At 35.0% G+C, this 18,909-nt stretch overlaps 2 protein-coding genes across 6 annotated transcripts in view; one reads left to right on the forward strand and one right to left on the reverse strand.

Moving 5' to 3' along the window:
• LOC150102596 (uncharacterized) overlaps positions 1-18,909 on the forward strand; it is a 337,088-nt gene that overhangs the window by 311,916 nt on the left and 6,263 nt on the right. For all 5 annotated transcript variants that reach the window (XM_090398992.1, XM_090398995.1, XM_090398993.1 and 2 more), the window contains one exon: positions 2,094-2,190. In XM_090398992.1, coding sequence (XP_090255118.1) covers positions 2,094-2,190 — 97 coding nt within the window. The remainder of the gene's footprint in view (positions 1-2,093; positions 2,191-18,909) is intronic.
• LOC150102597 (sulfotransferase 1B1-like) overlaps positions 1-18,909 on the reverse strand; it is a 213,354-nt gene that overhangs the window by 4,967 nt on the left and 189,478 nt on the right. The window contains exon 8 of the transcript XR_016548926.1: positions 7,254-7,295. The gene's annotated coding sequence lies outside the window, so the exon portion shown is untranslated. The remainder of the gene's footprint in view (positions 1-7,253; positions 7,296-18,909) is intronic.

Genomic DNA, 18,909 nt, shown 5'->3' on the forward strand with positions numbered 1-18,909 from the left:
GAGGGAGCCAAATCTGGAGAATAGGGTGGATGTTCCAACAATTCATAATGTAGATCCCTTAATTTTCCCATTGCCAAAATACCTTTGTGGGCAGGTGCATTATCCTGATGAAAGATGATTTTTTACTTCTGCAAACTGGGTCTTTTCTCACGAATTTTTTCATCTAGTCTGGTTAAAAGATCGGAATAATATTCTCTAGTTATTGTTTTACCCTTTTCAAGATAATTAATAAACAAAATGTCTTTAGCATCCCAGAACACCGATGCCATGACCTTTCCTGCTGATGGAACCGACTTTGTCTTCTTTGGTGCTGAACAACCGGCTTCTGTCCACTGTTTTGACTGCTTTTAGGATTCTGGTGTGTAATGGTGAATCCAAGTCTCATCCGTAGTAATAAATTGACACACAAATTCAGTTTTATTCTTGTTAAAACACCCCAAGCACTGTTCAGAGAATTTCATGCGAGTGTGTTTTTGATTTACTGTGAAAAAGTGCGGTATCCATCTTGCACAAAACGTTTTCATTTGCAATTCTTCATGCAAAATATATCCTACACGTTCTTTTGAAATGCCTATAGTCTCAGCAATTTCAAGCACTTTGACTTGCCAGTCATCCAATACCATATCTTGCATGTGATCAATGATTTCTGGTGTTTACACTTTATTTTTACTTAATTGTCAAAAACGAAGAAGAAGAGTGCCTATAAACTTTTATGAACTTCGAATGAATTTCTTTTGGCATTAAACCTTCTTTTACAAAGAATTTTATTACTGCACGATACTCAATTTTATCCATTTCAAGGGATACAGACAACACTTTTACTTCAGACAGCTGTATAAAACACTCGCATGATAGAATGACTTGCAATTTCACATGGATGCTTATGACAGATGTATCAACTTAGAAAAAAAAATCTTGCAGATAGTGTTGTCATCTATGGTCAAGGCTGAGAACTTTTCAGACCATTCTTGTATGTGTTAATTGACTGTTTATGTTATTAGTAAGGCTTCTGGTCAACAATAGACTATTAGTGAAGTTTTTTGGAGAGTGGTGAAGAATTTCATGCGAGTTATGAAGATTTTTGACTGCATGGTGGGAGGGTCGGTTCCCCTAACCCCTGCATTGTTCAAGGATCAACTGTGTATATACAACATATAAAATAATGGCCCTGAAAAATGTATATAAATTATTTAAATTAAGGGGATATTAAATCCCACATTGTTTTAAAAGCGAATAAGAAACTCAAAGATTGGAATCAGAGAGTTTCATGCTGAATATAGTAAACTATAAAGTATCGGCAATCACTAGCGTGAGCTAATGCAAGTGACCCTAGTACGTAGTACAATACCGGACAACTCGCAGCAAAGGAGGTAAAGTTCTGATCGCTATTCTTAGGTATTTTCCATAATGTAAAAACACATTTCCTAGGAAATGTATGCTGTTATTACATTATGGTGGGAGGTCACTACCCAGACTGGTTTCAGCCTTTTTTGAGGCTTCATCAGTGAGTAGCTAGACCAAATTAATACCAAAGTGTATAGCGAAAAGAATTTATATACTCTGCTATACGAGTTTCCAAAATATATAAATAGTTCATTTGTCATTTCGAAAGAGAGAAATTTCAATTAACAAATAGTGGCCACAGTTAATGGAAAGTTAAATGCCACTTCAGCAAAGAATTTTGTCATTGCAGGTAAAGCATATTTGTATATAAAGTGATGATAGGTCTCAATTTCAGCAATTTCCTTGCACTACAAGGAGATCAGAATGAGCCAGATCTTGATCTAATGAAATCATATACAAACAGAACCTTCCCCACCACTACCTCTACCAACTTTTTTGTAATCACTCTTCAAATTATCTGGAAATCATTTCTGATTTCCAGAAAGAAAATGTATATAAACATATATTTTTGTTTTTTAATGTAATAATATATACATTTAGGGATGTTTAGTATCATATTTTATTTTCATTAATGTTATTCATATATATATATATATATATATATATATATATGTGTGTGTGTGTGTGTGTGTGTGTGTGTGTGTGTCTTATTTTATTTATTATTTATTTATTCATTTATTTATTTTCAGTATTCTGGAAGAAATGGTTTGGATTATTCCCTAAGTGAAGGGGAAGTTCCATTGCAATGTTTTAGCAATCAGCCCCATGAAAAACTAGTGGATGCAGGTGATATTTTGATACTCTCCTTTTAATGATTATTTCAAGCACAAAAGAATGACTTATTTTTACTATGATTGGATAATACATTGGAAAGAGAGGGGGGGAGAAAAAATTTGGTGACATTGAATTGATTCTTGCTGTAGCAAACACTGTCATTACAAACTCTCTCACTGTAATAAACTATTGAAATGTCTTCCCCTAAAAATCCCTTAGACATACTTTGCTAAAAGAAATTCACACTATAACAAAATACTCAAAATAACAAATTGTTCTGTGAATCCTTCCAATTTACTACTTCAAATATTATTTTTTTTTGTTGTTGCTGCACAGGCACCTCCATGGAGTCCTAAGATTCATCATGGGAGACCCAAACTATCAACACAGTATTTGTCATACCTCTCCTTGAAACCACTAACAGACAGAGCACTCAAAATTGACCTCAGGTAACCCATTCCATTCATTCCCCACTCTCCAAACAAAAAATCTAATCCCCACACCCTTCCTAACTGTGAAGGACTACATTCAAGCACACTATTTCTTTATTCAGGTCTTCTAAATTTTCCTGAATTTCTGCCACCTCACGTAAAGTATTATCATTGATATTTACATTTTCTGGTCTGCTATCAGTATTCTCTACTCTATTGTTATGTAATTTGTTCTCTCCATATTCACACTCAAAACATTTATTACAAATGTATTCATTCCTACATGAGAGTGTAGTCACTCAGTCTTCTTTGTGAAATTCAATACAGTCACCTATATATGTATATATATATATACTAGGCAATGACAATCAAGGAAAAGAAGGAGTAGCCATAGTATTCAACACAAAATACAAGGCTAATCTTCTTGAATGGCAGTCAGTCTCAAGTAGAGTAATGTGGGCAAATATGAGAATGGGGAACTGGACAATGAGACTTATTTGTGCCTATGGTCCCACAGAAGGTTCTACTAAGATAGAAGTGGAGGAATTTTTTCAGGCTTTAGAGAAAGCAACTGACAGAATGAAAAAGGAAAAGTTGGTCCTTCTTGAGGATCTAAATAGCAGAGTAGGAAATGATTGTGAGACATACAAAAATATTTTGGGAAAATTTGGAGAAAAGAACAAAGCTAATAATAATGGAAAATACCTGTTGGATTTCTGCTCAGGACATGGACTGGTTATTACTAACACCATGTTCCAACATAAAAATGTGCACAAATTCACATGGAGAGAAGAGACTAGGAATAAGAAAAGTCTCATTGCCTATGTTATTGTTGATAGTGATGTTTTCTCCCTGGTGCAGGACACCAGAGTGTACAGAGGATTTAAAATTGGAAGTGATCACTATTTAGTCTTCAGCAGGATAAAATTGAATTTCATATTGAAAAGAATAACATGTAAAAAAGTTTTAAAGCGAATAAAAGTTGAGCAGCTCTCAGATGTGAACTGTAGACTAAAATACAGAAAGATTATTGAAGAAAAAATGAAAGAGTTTGAGAACAGGAATCAAACCTTGGAGATTCAGTGGCAAACTCTGAAGAAAACATTGATTGATTCTGCCAGAGAGGCATGTGGTGAGGTTGTGTGCAAGGATAAAAAAATCAGAACTCCCTGGTGGACACAGGAAGTTAAAGAGGCAGTGAAGGAAAAGAAGAAAGCATATCAAAAGTTCCTGGCAAATAAGTCAGCTTTTACTCTTACAGAATACAGAGACAAATGTAAGAAAGAACAGTGTGTAAAACTAGCTAAACAAAAGTCATGGGAGGACTTTGGCAAGAATATAGAAAATAAATATCAAGAAGGTGGCAAAATATTCTGGAGGTTGTTGAAGAAGCTTAGGAATGGAGGAAAGAGTGCTGCAAAAGGAGTTAGAGATGATAAAGGTGACATGAAAACTGGAGATAAAGATATCCTTGAAGTATGGAGTAATTACTTTGAAAAACTGCTAAATGAAACAAGCAGTGATGACAGCACAGTGATAAAAAAACACTGACTAGGCATGCAGTCAGGAATACATATCCATACTTGAAGTAGAAAGAGCCATCAAAGGCTTGAAATGTGGAAAGGCAGCAGGAGTAGATGATATTCGACCAGAAATGCTGAAGTATGGTGGTATAAAAGTCTTACAGTGGCTGCACTGCATAGTTCAGAATGCCTGGACAGAGGGACGAATTGCAGATGATTGGAGTAGAGCTCTCATACTACCCATATATAAAAAGGGAAATAAAACTGAATGTGTTATGTCAGCTCTTTCCTTTAGGCAGATGATGTTATACTCCTAAATAAATCCGCTACAAGCCTACAGATTCCCTGACTAAATTGAATAACTGTTGTGATAGATATGGTATAAAGGTCAGCAATAAAAAGAGAAAGACAATAAAAATAGGTAGAATCTTAAAATGTCAACTGTGTTGTGAATGGAGAACCTGTGGAACAAGTAAAACATTTCAGCTACTTAGGCACGATATTTAGTGAAGATGGTAAATTAAATATAGAAATAGACAACAGAATCAACAAAGCTGGTATGGTGGGAAGTCAATTGAATAAATTGATATCGAATAAGAGAGAAATTAGTCGGAACACTAAATTAGCTGTATAAAAGACAGTGTTCAAACCAGTTTTAACTTATGGATCTGAGAGCTGGGTCAGAAGTAAAACACTTGACCAAAGACTAGAGACCGCAGATATGAGAGACCTGAGAAAGATTATAGGCATGAACAGATGGCATCAATGGCAATATCATATTAAAAATGAGAATATTAGGAAAGAACTTGACATTGTCAGCATCCAGGAATGCGTTAGCAGAGCTAATCTCAGGTGGTATGGTCACTTAAACAGAATGGATGAAGAAAGATTAGCAAAGCAAGTGTTCTTTGCCAAGTTGGCAGGAAAACGACCCAGAGGAAGACCAACATATAGGTGGATTGATACAGTACAAAGTGCCTTAGACGATAGAAATATAAGATCTGATAATGTTGGAGTCTTGACAAGTAACAGACTAATTTGGAGGAAAATTGTAGATAGCAAGTTAGTAATGATGTCATTTTTTTCATGTAGTACTAGCATATCCTGTACACTCCCTTGAAGGTACATGGCAGGAATTTGATAATGATGATGATAATTTTTATGAATTTACTAATTTTATGTTTTGAATCAGTTTCTTCAATGTAAGTTATATTACAACCGAGATAATTAAAATTATTAACTTCTTCAATTGGTTAGTTGTTTAGAACTATTTTGCTTCATATTCGTTCCCTTCCTTGGTTAATTCTTTTTAATTATCTCAATTAAAAAGCCTTAACTTTTAATGCTATAACTTTTTTTTTTTTCGGAAGATATTTTCATGCCGTATTTGGCAACAATCCTATCAAGATTGTAGAGAGCCAACTGTAATTTGTCTTCTGTGTTAGTGAAAATTTGGTCATTTGTATATAATAATGTATTTAGACAGTAATTTGTTTCTAGTTATATTCCTGTATTATTGTTACACTGCCATTCTTTTAGTATTTCATTTATATATATATTAAAAAGAATTGGAGATAGGCTGTGCATCCCTGTCTTACTCCTCTATTTATTTTTATCCACTCTGTACGTGTGTTCTTTGGTTTTTCACTGTTATGATGTTATTTTCGTAAATATTGCCCACTGCTTTTATTAATCGTGGAGGTAATTCTATTTTAATTAATATTTCAAAGAGTTTATTTCTTTTTACTAAATCAAAGGCTTTTTCATAGTCGATAAATAATATACGAGTGTTTAGGTTAAATTCTCTGTTTTTCAATTAACATATTTTAAAGTGAAGACTGAATCAATGAATGATCAACCATTTCTAAATCCATTTTGTTCTTCTACTAAATGTTTTTCAATATAATTGTTTATTTTTTTTTCTTTAATTTACTAATTTTTATTTATTTTATTATATATTTTTTGTAATTGATTATAAAATTCAGTATTATCATCTTCTTTTCCTTCTTCTGGGACATATAAACCAATTATTGTTAAATAACCTCTATCTATTTTCATTCTAGCTTCTATTATTCGTTCATTCCATAATTTATATTATTTTAACTGTTTTGAAAGGAAATTATGAATCCAAATCATAACACCCATTTATGCTCTTTGGTCTCTCGACTCCACTACCTATTACATTAAAATTTTCAGTTCTCATGGTTCTTTTAAATTTTTTTTTTTCCCGCAGTGATTACTGCTATTTGAAAATTTCTTTCATTTTATATTTGATCTAATTTTCTTTCTTTATATGCTATTCCTTTATGTTCCAGTTTGCTATATGTATTATATTTTGTTGTTTCCATTTTTGTTTTACCTTTTCCATTTCAGGATCATTTTCCAAAGATTCATTTTGAATAACTTTCTCTTAGCTTAGAAGTGATGGCATGGTGATTGATAATCCAGTGGTAGGGCTGCTACCTTAAGGCTTTTGAACTTGCCTTCTTCCAATTTTTAGATCGGACATAAATATAGGTCAGAAATGGAAAGATCCTATAATCCTCAAGTACTCTAATATAAGGGTCATAAAATAAGAAAAGTTGACTGATAATGCCTTATAGGAAAGATTAAAGTGAGTGGATCTTCCTCAAAGTGGAGGAAGAAGAGGATAGATCCATCTAGGGGACCATGGAAGTGCCACTTACCTTACAGTCAAGATGATTGCCCCCTTATAGCCCTGTTGTTCCACAAGTCCTTATTCAATATATTCGAATCACCCCACCATATCTGGTGGGCTTCCCTATCTGCCACCTAGGTATGTGCTCACTAGAAGTTACAGGGTCCCCCAAAATATTAAAGTACATATATTTCATTATTTGTCATGTATATCATCAGTGTAGAATAAGAACAACAGTAAATATTGAAAAGTAACTAGACATAATTCCATGCAGAGAGGCAATTATCTAAATCTGGTATATGTGTGTGTGCATGCACGTTTGCACACATGCAAGTAACTAAAAGTGTTAAGAAACTGATAAACTTACTATACAAAAAAAGAGAAAATGTTTTCTAACTAAAAACATTCAATAATAATAATAAGGAAATTTATTAGCCATTAAAAGATCAAAAATACACCTACTAGTTTCACCACTTAAAATAGAACTGGTAGCTTCATCAGAGACTAAACATCCAAAATATATAAATAGATCAGAAAGTTAAACTAAATGCTGATAAACCATTACAAGAAAAATGAATTCATGTTAACAAATAAATGTAAAATCTTAAATGCATTAACTATCTACAGCAGTTGTTCCCAACCGTTTTCCATTTGTGTACCCCTTTTAAACCCATTTCTATAAATTGTACCCCTTGTTTTTAAAATAGCAGTTTTTAAATATTGACACTTTTGCTCAGTGCCTATCTTAATGTAAAATAGTGGAAATGAGGTAATGAGTTGGGAAAGGAAAATTACTACACTAAAAGTACAAAACCACAGATTTAATTTTACAATATTTGTAACACAGAAATAAGTATAGCTAATACATAGGGTGTTTAGTTTCTAAATGTCGCATGAGTAGAGAGGGTTTCATGCAACTGTTGGATTATACTTCCCCACATACAACACACGTTGTTCCACAACCCATATTTAATATACTCTTCACAGTATTTCGTTTATTTCTGTGTAGTACCTGAAGCATGCTCCTTTTTACTATCTCCTGGTGTGGATGTACTCGTAGCTGCAGACACATGTTGAGAAGTACTTGGCGACGGGTTATAATCCACATCAAGTTTTGGTTTTTTAACCATTCCTGTTTTCAACCACTGATCCATAACTGACATACTTAAAAATCACTGACAATAATAACTGAAATTACGTTAAACATTAAATAAAAAAACTACTTGGAAAGAATCACAATTAAAGACAACGCACTTGCTTATACTCAGTCAATAACTGAACTGATCAAACAGTCTGGCTACAGATGTATTTATATTTTTGGAGCCGTTCTAGAAACGTTACAAATGGAAGTCAGTGGAAGGTTCGTTATCACAAAGGTCGTTTCTTAGTAACACACGATTGTTCTGGAAAGGAGGATGGGTGACAAAAGCGATGCATGAACTGTGCATAATGATTGATAGAAGAGTGGTTTGGGGGAGGGATTCATAGCCGTGCCCACACCTTGAGGTGTATCACCAATCATCATTTGCTAATGTGAGCTAGTTTTGAAGTGTCTCCATTAGCATTGATTCAAACTTAATATTTATTGTTCCATAACTAATGTTTTGTATTTTGTTTACTTTACTTGTTTTTCCACCATTATGGATTATTTTTTGTATACCCTGAACGGTCCAGCACGTACCCCTGGCAATATGTGTACCACTGGTTGGGAGCCAATGATCTACAGTTAACAGATGGGAATTGTTGGTGAAGTCGAAGTCTCTGATATTAAAAGATTTAATAAGTGATTCCCATATGCCACTTAATATCAACATGAATGGATGACCATAATCAATTCCTTCAGAAGTTTGGATGAAAAATTTTCTTTTATATAAGGCATGGTTGAAGCATTCTGATCAACTGCATGGTTGGTATTATAAGTTTGGTTGGCCAGACCAGCTCTATCTTTTCTTTTATGCTTCTCATCATCTACATGTTATGGAGAATTTACAAGGAGAAGGGCGATCAGGACACCCATGAGCAGTACAAGGCTCAAGCTAGGAAGGTTACCAGCATAGTAAGAAAAGCTAAATCAGATTATGAGAAGACCTTAGCCAAAGAGATCAAGGGTAATCCCAAAGAGTTCTTCCGCTATGTGGCAAGTAAGAGGAAGAATGACTTCGGAAGGATAACCTTAGTGGGTGCTGATGGTATTGAGGTGACAAAATCAGATGTAATAGTCGAGTTACTGAGTGATCACTTCTCAAAAGTCTATCACCCAAGTGAGGATATCTCTATACCTATAGCAATACCTAATGTGAGAATTGAAGCTAAAGAATCAGAGGTATTAAATATATTGCGAAACTTAAATGCAAACACTGCGGTAGGCTTAGATGGAATATCAGCTCGGGTGTTGCGTGAATGTGCAAATGAATTGTCAACCCCTCTTACCTGGATATTTAATTTAAGTTTGAACTCTGGTATGGTCCCTAGGGAGTAGAAGTTAGGCAAAGTGGTTCCTTTGCATAAGGGTGGCTCTAAAACTGCAGTATTGAATTACAGACCAATCACCATCTCAGGAGTAGTGGTAAAAGTATTGGAAAAGTTGGTTAAAGACAAAATTCAAGAATGGGTGGATCAGGATATGATACTCTATAGAGGCCAACATGGTTTTGTTAAAGGTAGATCCTGCCTTAGCAATCTATTAACTATCCATAATAGAATAACATCAGAGTTGGACAAAGGAACTGGCTACACAGTGGTACTTCTGGATTTTGCTAAGGCTTTTGACAGGATACCCCATAGAACACTGTTACGCAAATTGGAGCAGATGGGAATGGATATTAAATTGGTGATATGGATAGGAGAATGGCTCAGGGAGAGATACCATAAGGTGGTGTATGGAGGAGCCGAGTCCAGAATGAGGCAGGTGACCAGTGGTGTGCCTCAGGGCTCTGTGCTTGGGCCAATGTTGTTTAATTTGTATATAAATGATATAGGAAACGGCTTAAAGGGAGATATTCAGTTGTTTGCTGATGATGCAAAGTTGTGTAGTGCAATAAAAAATCAAGCTGATGTTGAAAGTTTGCAGGAGGATTTAAATAAGCTGGTAAAATGGGCAAAAGAAAATGGATGTCAGTTCAATGTGGAAAAGTGTAAAGTCTTGCATTTTGGGATTAAAAGATTACCAGCTGTGTACTACATAGATGGAAAGGTACTCCAAGAGATTGATGAGGCTAGGGACTTAGGGGTATTGGTAGATAAGGAGATGAAGTTCAGAGGACACATTGCTAAGGTGTCCAAGATTGCACATAGGATTACTTGGTTGTTGAGGAACACACTGACATCCAGAGATAAAGAGGTTATTATTCCCCTTTATAAAGCATTGATACTTCCACATTTGGATTACTGTGCTCAGGTCTGGTCACCTGGATTCCTTGGAGATGAGGAGGCTGTGGAGAGGGTTCAGAGAAGAGTGACCAAGTTGGTGAGTGATATAAAAAATGCTCCCTACATTGATAGATTGAGAGCTTGTGGATTGCAAAGATTGGCTGATAGGCGAAGAAGAGGGGATATGATAGAAACATTCAAATTACTAAAAGGTTTTTATAGGATTGATGCAGGGGAAATGTTTCAGCTGTGTGATAGTGATGGAAGAACAAGAGGTCATCTCTGGAAATTAAAGAAGAGTGTGGTTAACAAAGGTGTCAGAACAAGGTTTTTTGCCTGGAGGGTGGTGAATGAGTGGAATTCATTGCCTGACTTTGTTGTGAGCTCTTCATCTGTAAATGAATTCAAGAAGAGATATGACAGATATTGTTTTGCTAGTTTGGGTCTCCCGCGATGAGTCTACTGACTCCATGGAGATACCCGTAATAATAATAATACATGCTACTTTCTCCCCTCAAATCATGGCTTGTCTGCCTACCTCATATTGGCCAAAGTTTGGTTAGTGTATCTGCTCTCCAGTCAACAGATCATGGATTCAAATGCTGTGGGCATGGATGTTTGTGATTCTATTTTAATTCTATTTAATTTAATTTATATTCTATTTAATTCTATTTCTTATTTTAATTTTAATTAAAGTAAGTTCTTAAACGTGGTAAGTGTGACTCCATAATTATTCATAATGATTTTTGATTACTATGTAACCCTGAAAGAGTTATATTGGTCTGGTTATTGAGAGAGCTAAGGTTTGAAAATAAAATCCTGTTAATTGTTTTTTTTTTGGATCTGATTTGGGAATGTATGTTTGTGATTACAAAAGCAAAACTTTAGTTTAACATAAACCAAAATAAACACTCGATGTTTCGACCTTCGTATCAAGGTCATCATCTGGAGCATACACATATATACAAAGAAACAAGCTACACTACAATCTACATGGTTTGCTACAGTTACTGACCAACTGTTACAACAATTATTGGCCTGACCTCTGGTGAGAAAAAAAAAAAACTGACTACATCAAAGCTAGAGTCCTATTATTATTATTATTATTATCTATTAGGTTACAAAATTAAATTGGGCTGGAGAGCAACATGTTTTTATATATATATATATATATATATATATATATATATACACAGGTAACCCTCGTATAATGGTACTTATACAACATGGTTTCGATATAACGCGGTCTACAAATTGTAGTATCCCTTGTTCAACGCAGTTTCGATATAACGCGGTCTACAATTTCTAGTAACCCTCCCCTTTTTTTTTTTTCATATTTTTCACCGCGGGACTTAAAAATCAAATTTTATCTTCGTTAAATCTGTGTCTTTCCGTATTGCGCAAGTAGCTATAAGTATCGAATTTAGTTTTATTGCATCACTGAATAAGGTACTGTACAGAGGCTTTTGCAGTCTGTGTCATTCTCAGCAAATAGTGCAATTGGAGACAGATGGAATAAAAAGGGCACTAAGTAATAAATCACATGTCCCTTCTCACAGAAACTATGCTGTATAGACTTAAGCAAAACCACATGTTGCACCGAAACACAGTATCTAACTAAAAATTATTGTCCAATTTTTCAATTATGAAATAAGGGTTTGTTTTATTGCATTTGAAATTTTCGATGTCATTATGACAGATCACAAAGGCTAACTTAAAATAAAAGACTACCAAGAATTGAAACATGCCATATAATGAATGTGTGAGTTCGCCTATCAAGAAGCCATAAAATTCAACCAAGGGTTGAAACGTTTGTGTGAGTTGAGCCAGTCAGTAATGAGAAGTTCCATCGGAACGATAAATGACACCCTGTTGTGAATGTGTTAAAACTAATAGTGAATGTTGTATGACAGTTTCAGATGTTATGGAATTCGATTGAAGAGAATTAGCATTTCAACTCAACACTTGTCTGTTGCTTTTGTCTTTGGGTCGTCAATCTTTTGTTACTACCACACCAATGTTATGCACATCTTTATTGCTGCCGTCTTGTGTATAAAAGGATAACACCCGTAAATCGTTGACATGCCAGCAAAATTCTCAGACATGCAACCTCTGGCACGAGTGCCATAGGTTCGCCATCTAAGGTTTACTGTATAAAGTGTTTATTGTTAAAAATTGTCTTTGTTTTGTGCCAGGAAAGTGCATTTAAAATCATAAGTGTGTTATTCTCAAGCTGAGCAGTTAATTTTCTGGTGACTTGTATACATATGAGAATTATACAAATGATATCCAAAAGATTTCAAGTGGTGATGACCTCTGGCCATTTAAAGAACATCTTCTTCATGTAGCTTCCTCAGTGAGAGGGTGCAGCACCATGTCCTTCCAGTTCTCTCTGTTGGTGTCTTTCCTTTTTGTTTCTGCATAGCCATGTGATCCTGTCCATGATCTTATATCTTCAAGTCCTTTGTTTTTTGCTTCTTGATCCTTTTCCCATAATTTTTCCTTCTAAAACTGTTAATATCCTCTATCCTGCTGAACCTCTCCTGCCAATCTCACATTTCTCTGGATCATTTCCTGTAATAAATCTCATTCTCTGCAGGACATCTGTATTTGTCACATGTTCTGTCTATGGGATTTTCAGAGCTCTCCTATAGCACCACATTTCAAAGGCCATTATCTGTTGCTTTACTCTCTTCTTGAATATCCAGGTCTCACTTCCATATGTGAAAATTGGCCACACTAATGTTCTTATCATTCTTTTCTTTGTCTCGATACTCACAGAACTTCTGCACAGATCTTTATTTTCCAGAATGCATCTTTAGCTATGGCTGTTCTTATTTTTATTTCTTTATCTTGCTTTCCATCTGCAGTAACATCTACTAAAGAACATCTACGAAATGTTATTTCTGAAGACGGACTTTATTTTAATGTGTCTAAAACATTTATGTATTATGTGCAATGAAATGTATGTACAATTTGTAATTTTTATAATTTTATACTACATATTTGTCTCATAGTTTGTTTTCTTAACTTATATGAATTACCTGAATTAAATAAAAATATTGTTGGATGTCATTGTTGTTTATATAATTTAAAAAAAAAACGATTTCAGAACCTAACCCTACTTTTTCTATGTGATCTAAGTCTCGTATAACGCGATTTATATAACACAGCATTTCTATGGAACCTAACATCTGCGTTATATGAGAATTACCTGTATATAAAATTATGTGATTATACATATAAATTTCAACCAATTGGTATGGAATTGTTTCCAATAAAAACTTTTTCTTATCTGTCACATTGATATTTGACAATGAGACTCTCTTCTCAACTGCAAATCCAAAAAAAAAAAAAAACAATTAAAAGGATTTTATTTTCGAACCTTACTTCTCTCAATAACCAGACTATCCAGTATAGATACTCTTTTGGGGTTACATGGTAATCAGTGATCATTATGAATAATTATGGAGTCACGCTTAGCATGTTTAAGAACTTATTTAATTAAAATAAAAATCAATGTTTATATTTTTATTTTATGTAATAAAATACATATACTGTATATATATGCTGGGTCGCAAACTATATTGGTACACACTACAGTGGGTTGAGAATAACTGCTTGGTCAACTGTTGACCATAGCCTGTCCTCCGATGGAGAAAAAACAAATAATAAAACATAAATATCTTAGTAAAACTACATCAGCAGTTTCTTAATTACATTTATGTTTGCTGCCTGAGAGTTACTGTGTTACTATCCAATTAAATGTCTTTTCTTTCTGGTATTCACTATGTGGGTTATTCTTCTTTTTTTCCGGTTATGTGGGTTGTAGGTAAGCCATCCAAATCCTTGGGACTTTCAGACCATCATTTTTGTTGAGATAAAGTTGGTTGATAAGCATTTCACAGGCTTCCTTGAATTTACATTCATACTATGTTTTGGTCCATTGTAAGGACTGAATGCCTTTCCATTCAGTCCAATGGCATATTTCAAATGCATAATCAGAAAGACCTGCCTTTCTGTGACAGATACTTGAAGTGTCGCTTATGTTCTTTCTGTTTTGGAATTTTACAACCTATTTCACCTATGTGAGGTAGGTTATAGGTGCAACAGATCTGGTATAATACACCTGGGTGGGCAAAGGAAGAAAGAGGATCTTTAAAAGAGCTTAGTGTATTTTTTTTATTTTTGTTGGTGGTTTAAATGTGGCCTTAATTGTTATTTTTTTTAGTGTATTGTCTATTCTTTCAGATAATCCTTGTATATAGGGAATGGCTATATAGCCTTACTGTAATCTTTTTTTTATTTTTGGTTGTACTTTTTGTGAAGGATTCTATGGATTGTTTTTCTTCTTCTAGCCATTTATATAAACATTTTTCTTATTATTTCAAATTCATTTTTCAGAGCATATTGTTAAGGCTCTGTTCTTTAGAGTGCTAATAACACTAAGCAGTTATTCTTAGTCCACCGTAGTATGTACCAACATAGCTTGTAACTTGGTGTGTATTATTATCATCATCAAATTCCTGTCATGTGCCTTCATGGCAGGAATTTGATGTTTTTCAGGATAAGATAATACTACATGAAAAATTTACATCAACTAACTTCCTATCTGCAATTTTCCTCCAAATCAGTCTGTTACTTGTCAAGACTCCAGCATTATCAGATCTTATATTTCTATCATCTAAGGCACTGTGTACTGTATCAATCAACCTATATCTTGGTCTTCCTATGGGTCATTTTCCTGCCAACCTGGCAGAGAACACTTCTTTTGCTAACCTTTACTCGCCCATTCTGTTTGAGTGATCATACCACCTGAGATTAGCTCTGCTAATGCATTCCTGGATGCTAACAAAGTCAAGTTCTTTCCTAATATCCTCGTTTTTAATATGATATTGCCATTGATACCATCTATTTACGCCTCTAATCTTTCTCAGGACTCTCATATGCATAAGTTAAAACTGGTTTGAACACTGTCTTATATACAGCTAATTTAGTGTTCTGACTAATTTCTCTCTTTTTCCATATGAATTTATTCAATTGACTTCCTACCATTCCAGCTTTGTTGATTCTGTTGTCTATTTCCATATTTAATTTACCATCTTCACTAAAAATAAGTACCTGAAATGTTTTACTTGTTCCACAGGTTCTGTACTTCATTGACTTTGTCTTTTTATTGCTGACCTTCATACCATATCTATTACAACAGCTATTCAATTTAGTCAGGGAATCTTGCAGACTTGTAGCAGATTTATTTAGAAGTATACCATCATCTGCATAAAGCAAAGAGCTGGCATTAACATCTCCAATTTTGATATCAGGTTTAGATAATGTTATTCATTACCTATATGGATCACACTTTCCTTCATAAAGTGATCCATATAGATAATGAATAACAGAGGGGATAATGTGCATCCTCGTCTCACTCCAGATTGAACATTAAACCATATCCCTGTACTTCCTTCAATTCTAACTGCTGACTTACAACTCAAATAAAGATTAAGTATTGCTTGATATAATGCACCATTGACACCATATAACTGTAGTGTATTGAATAGCTTCTCTCTTGGCACCTTGTCATATGCCTTTTCCAGATCGACAAAACTTAAATACAGATCTTTGTTATATTCTACTGATTTCTCAACTATTTCTCGTAAAGTGAAGATCTGATCCTGACAGCCTCTATTTGGCCTGAATCCAGCTTGTTCTTCACCAAGCTTTTCTTCCACAATCTTTCTCAACTGTTTCTCAAGTATACTTGCATAAATCTTACCAGGAATACTCATTAGGGAAATACCTCTGTAATTCTCACTTTCAGTTTTATTTCCCTTTTTATATATGGCTACTATGAGAGCTCTACTCCAATCATCGGGAATTTGTCCCTCTGTCCAGGCCTTCTGAACTATGAAGTGCAGCCACTGTAAGACTTTTTTAACACCATACTTCAGCATTTCTGGTCAAATATCATCTACTTCTGCTGCCTTTCCACATTTCAAGCCTTTGATGGCTTTTTCTACTTCAAGTAGGGATATGTATACCTGTTGAATGTTTTTTACCACTGTGCTATCAGTGCTTGTTTCATTTAGCAATTTTTCGAAGTAATTACTTCATACTTCAAGGATATTTTTGTCTCCTGTTTTCATGTCACCTTTATCATCTCTAACTCCTTTTACAGTACTCTTTCCTCTATTTCTAAGCTTCTTCTACAACCTCCAGAATATCTTGCCACCATCCTGACATTTATTTTCTATGTTCTTGAAAAAGTCCTCCCATGACTTTTGTTTAGCTAGTTTTACACAGTGATTAGCTTTCTTACATTTGTCTCTATATTCTCTAAGAGCACCAGCTGACTTATTTGCCAGGAACTTTTGATATGCCCTCTTCTTTTCCTTCACTACCTCTTTAACTTCCTGTGTCCACCATGGAGTTCTGGTTTTTCTATCATTGCAGACAACCTCACCACATGCCTCTCTGGCTGAATCAGGGTTTTCTTCAAGGCTTGCCACTGAATCTCCAAGGTTTTATTCCTGTTCTCAAACTCTTTCATTTTTTCTTCATTAATCTTTGTTTATTTTAGTCTAAACCACATCTGAGAGCTGCTCAACTTTTATTCTCTAAAACTTTCTTACATGTTATTCTTTTCAATGAAGTTCAATTTTATCCTGCTCAAGACTAAATAGTGATCACTTCCAATTTTAAATCTTCTGTACACTCTGATATCTTGCATCAGGGAGAAAACATCACTATCAACAATAACATAGTCAATGAGACGTTTCTTATTCCTTGCCTCTTCTCTCCATGTGAATTTGTGTACATTTTTATGTTGGAACATGGTGTTAGTAATAACCAGTCCATGTCCTGAGCAGAAATCCAACAGGTATTTGCCATTATTATTAGCTTTGTTCTTTTTTCCAAATTTTCCCAAAATATTTTTTTATGTCTCACAATCATTTCCTACTCTGCTATTTAGATCCTCAAGAAGGACCAGCTTTTCCTTTTTCATTCTGTCAGTTGCTTTCTCTAAAGCCTGAAAAAATTCCTCCACTTCTATCTTAGCAGAACCTTCTGTGGGACCATAGGCACAAATAAGTCTCATTGTCCAGTTCCCCATTCTGATATTTGCCCACATCACTCTACTTGAGACTGCCTGCCATTCAAGAAGGTTAGCTTTGTGTTTAATGTTGAATACTATGGCTACTCCTTCTTTTCCTTGATTGTCATTGCCTGAATATAACATTTTGCATTTATTGTTCAGAAAGATCTCACAGTTTTTGTCTTAGTCATCACCCCTATTATGTCAATCTGGTACTTATCTAATTCCTCAGCTAGCTCCATTTCTTTGCCATTCAGGCTTCTTATGTTGATAGTACTGATATTTAACTCTGGTGATGTCGAGTTGGGGTGTGTTTTCAGATTTGTTCCAGTAGCTGACTTTTCGCTGTTTGCCCTGGTTCCCTGGCATAAAAAACAACAGGGGCCTTGTTTAACCGGGCGACGCCCCAGCCCGCATGAAATTTTGTCATGTTGTACCATCATTTTGTATTTTTGTTTAAGCCAATAAGAATACAATTTGGTTGGCTAAATCCCAAATTGCCAGCCCATCCTCGTTCGTTCAGTATCCAGGTAGATACCCAACAGGGTGCACCATGAGAAGGTGAGGATTGGACATTAGGTCAGAAGCCCTGACCTAATGTCCAATGAACTGGTCGGTTCTCTGCATTTCTTTAAAGGCTATGTGGAGGTCTCCTCTCAGTTATACAGATTTGATCCTTAAGCACCCCTGTGTATCATTATTATTATTATTATTATTTAAATGGGCACTCCATGGAGTCAAAAAACCCATCCCAGGAGAACCACATTATCCATTAGCATAATGTTGGGATCCTTACAGCCACCTCTGCTAATAATCTATTCCTTCACTTTTATAGTTTGCTATATATTCGGCATAAAACTCTTTGATTTGATTTCTATCTTTGAGTTTCTTATTCGGCATTGTGGGATTTAATATCCTCTTAATTTAAATAATAAGTTTCAATCATATCCCTCCCCCTCCTCCGCCTGTCAGCTAAACTCTACAACCGACATACCTCAGTCTATAGAAAGTTTTTTACCTTGGGTATAATATATGTTAAAGATGCCAAGTTATTTTAAACCTGGTTTTACTCCATTTCCCAAGTAAGCAAACAGACGAATAAGTCAAGTTTGTGCCTGCATGTATTGCAAGTACTTAACCTTGGTATTTCTAAGCCTGGCTCCCACTGATGAGACCTCAATAAAGGTCAAAACCGGTCTGGGTAGTGGTCCCTTGCCTTTAATGCATAGCACCATACATCTCCTCAAGGAGATGGGCTTTGCATTAAGGGTAAATATTAAGAATAGTGATCAGAGCTTATTCCACCTTTACCATGAGTTGCCTAGACTTGTACTACTTTATGGGTCACCTTGACTTGCAATACATGCATGCGCAAATTTGACTTATAAGTCTGTTTGCTTACTTGGGAAATGGAGTAAAACCATGTTTAAAATAGTTTGGCATCTTTAACATACCTCAGTCTATCATCATAGGGAAGATTACCTATGAGGATAGACTTAAGATTCAGAGATGAGTGATCAAGCTTGGCTCACTCACCTCTGAATCCTCTCCACCACCTCCCGATCTCAGAGAAATGCAGGTGGCCAAATCTGTGCACAGTAGTCAACATGTGGTCGAATCATAGCTTTATAAATAAAGAAGGATAATAACCTCTCT

This window comes from Typopeltis vanoorti, chromosome 10 (assembly GCF_054136105.1).
Source record: "Typopeltis vanoorti isolate ZY-2024b chromosome 10, IOZ_Tvanoo_1.0, whole genome shotgun sequence".
NCBI lineage: Eukaryota > Metazoa > Arthropoda > Arachnida > Uropygi > Thelyphonidae > Typopeltis > Typopeltis vanoorti.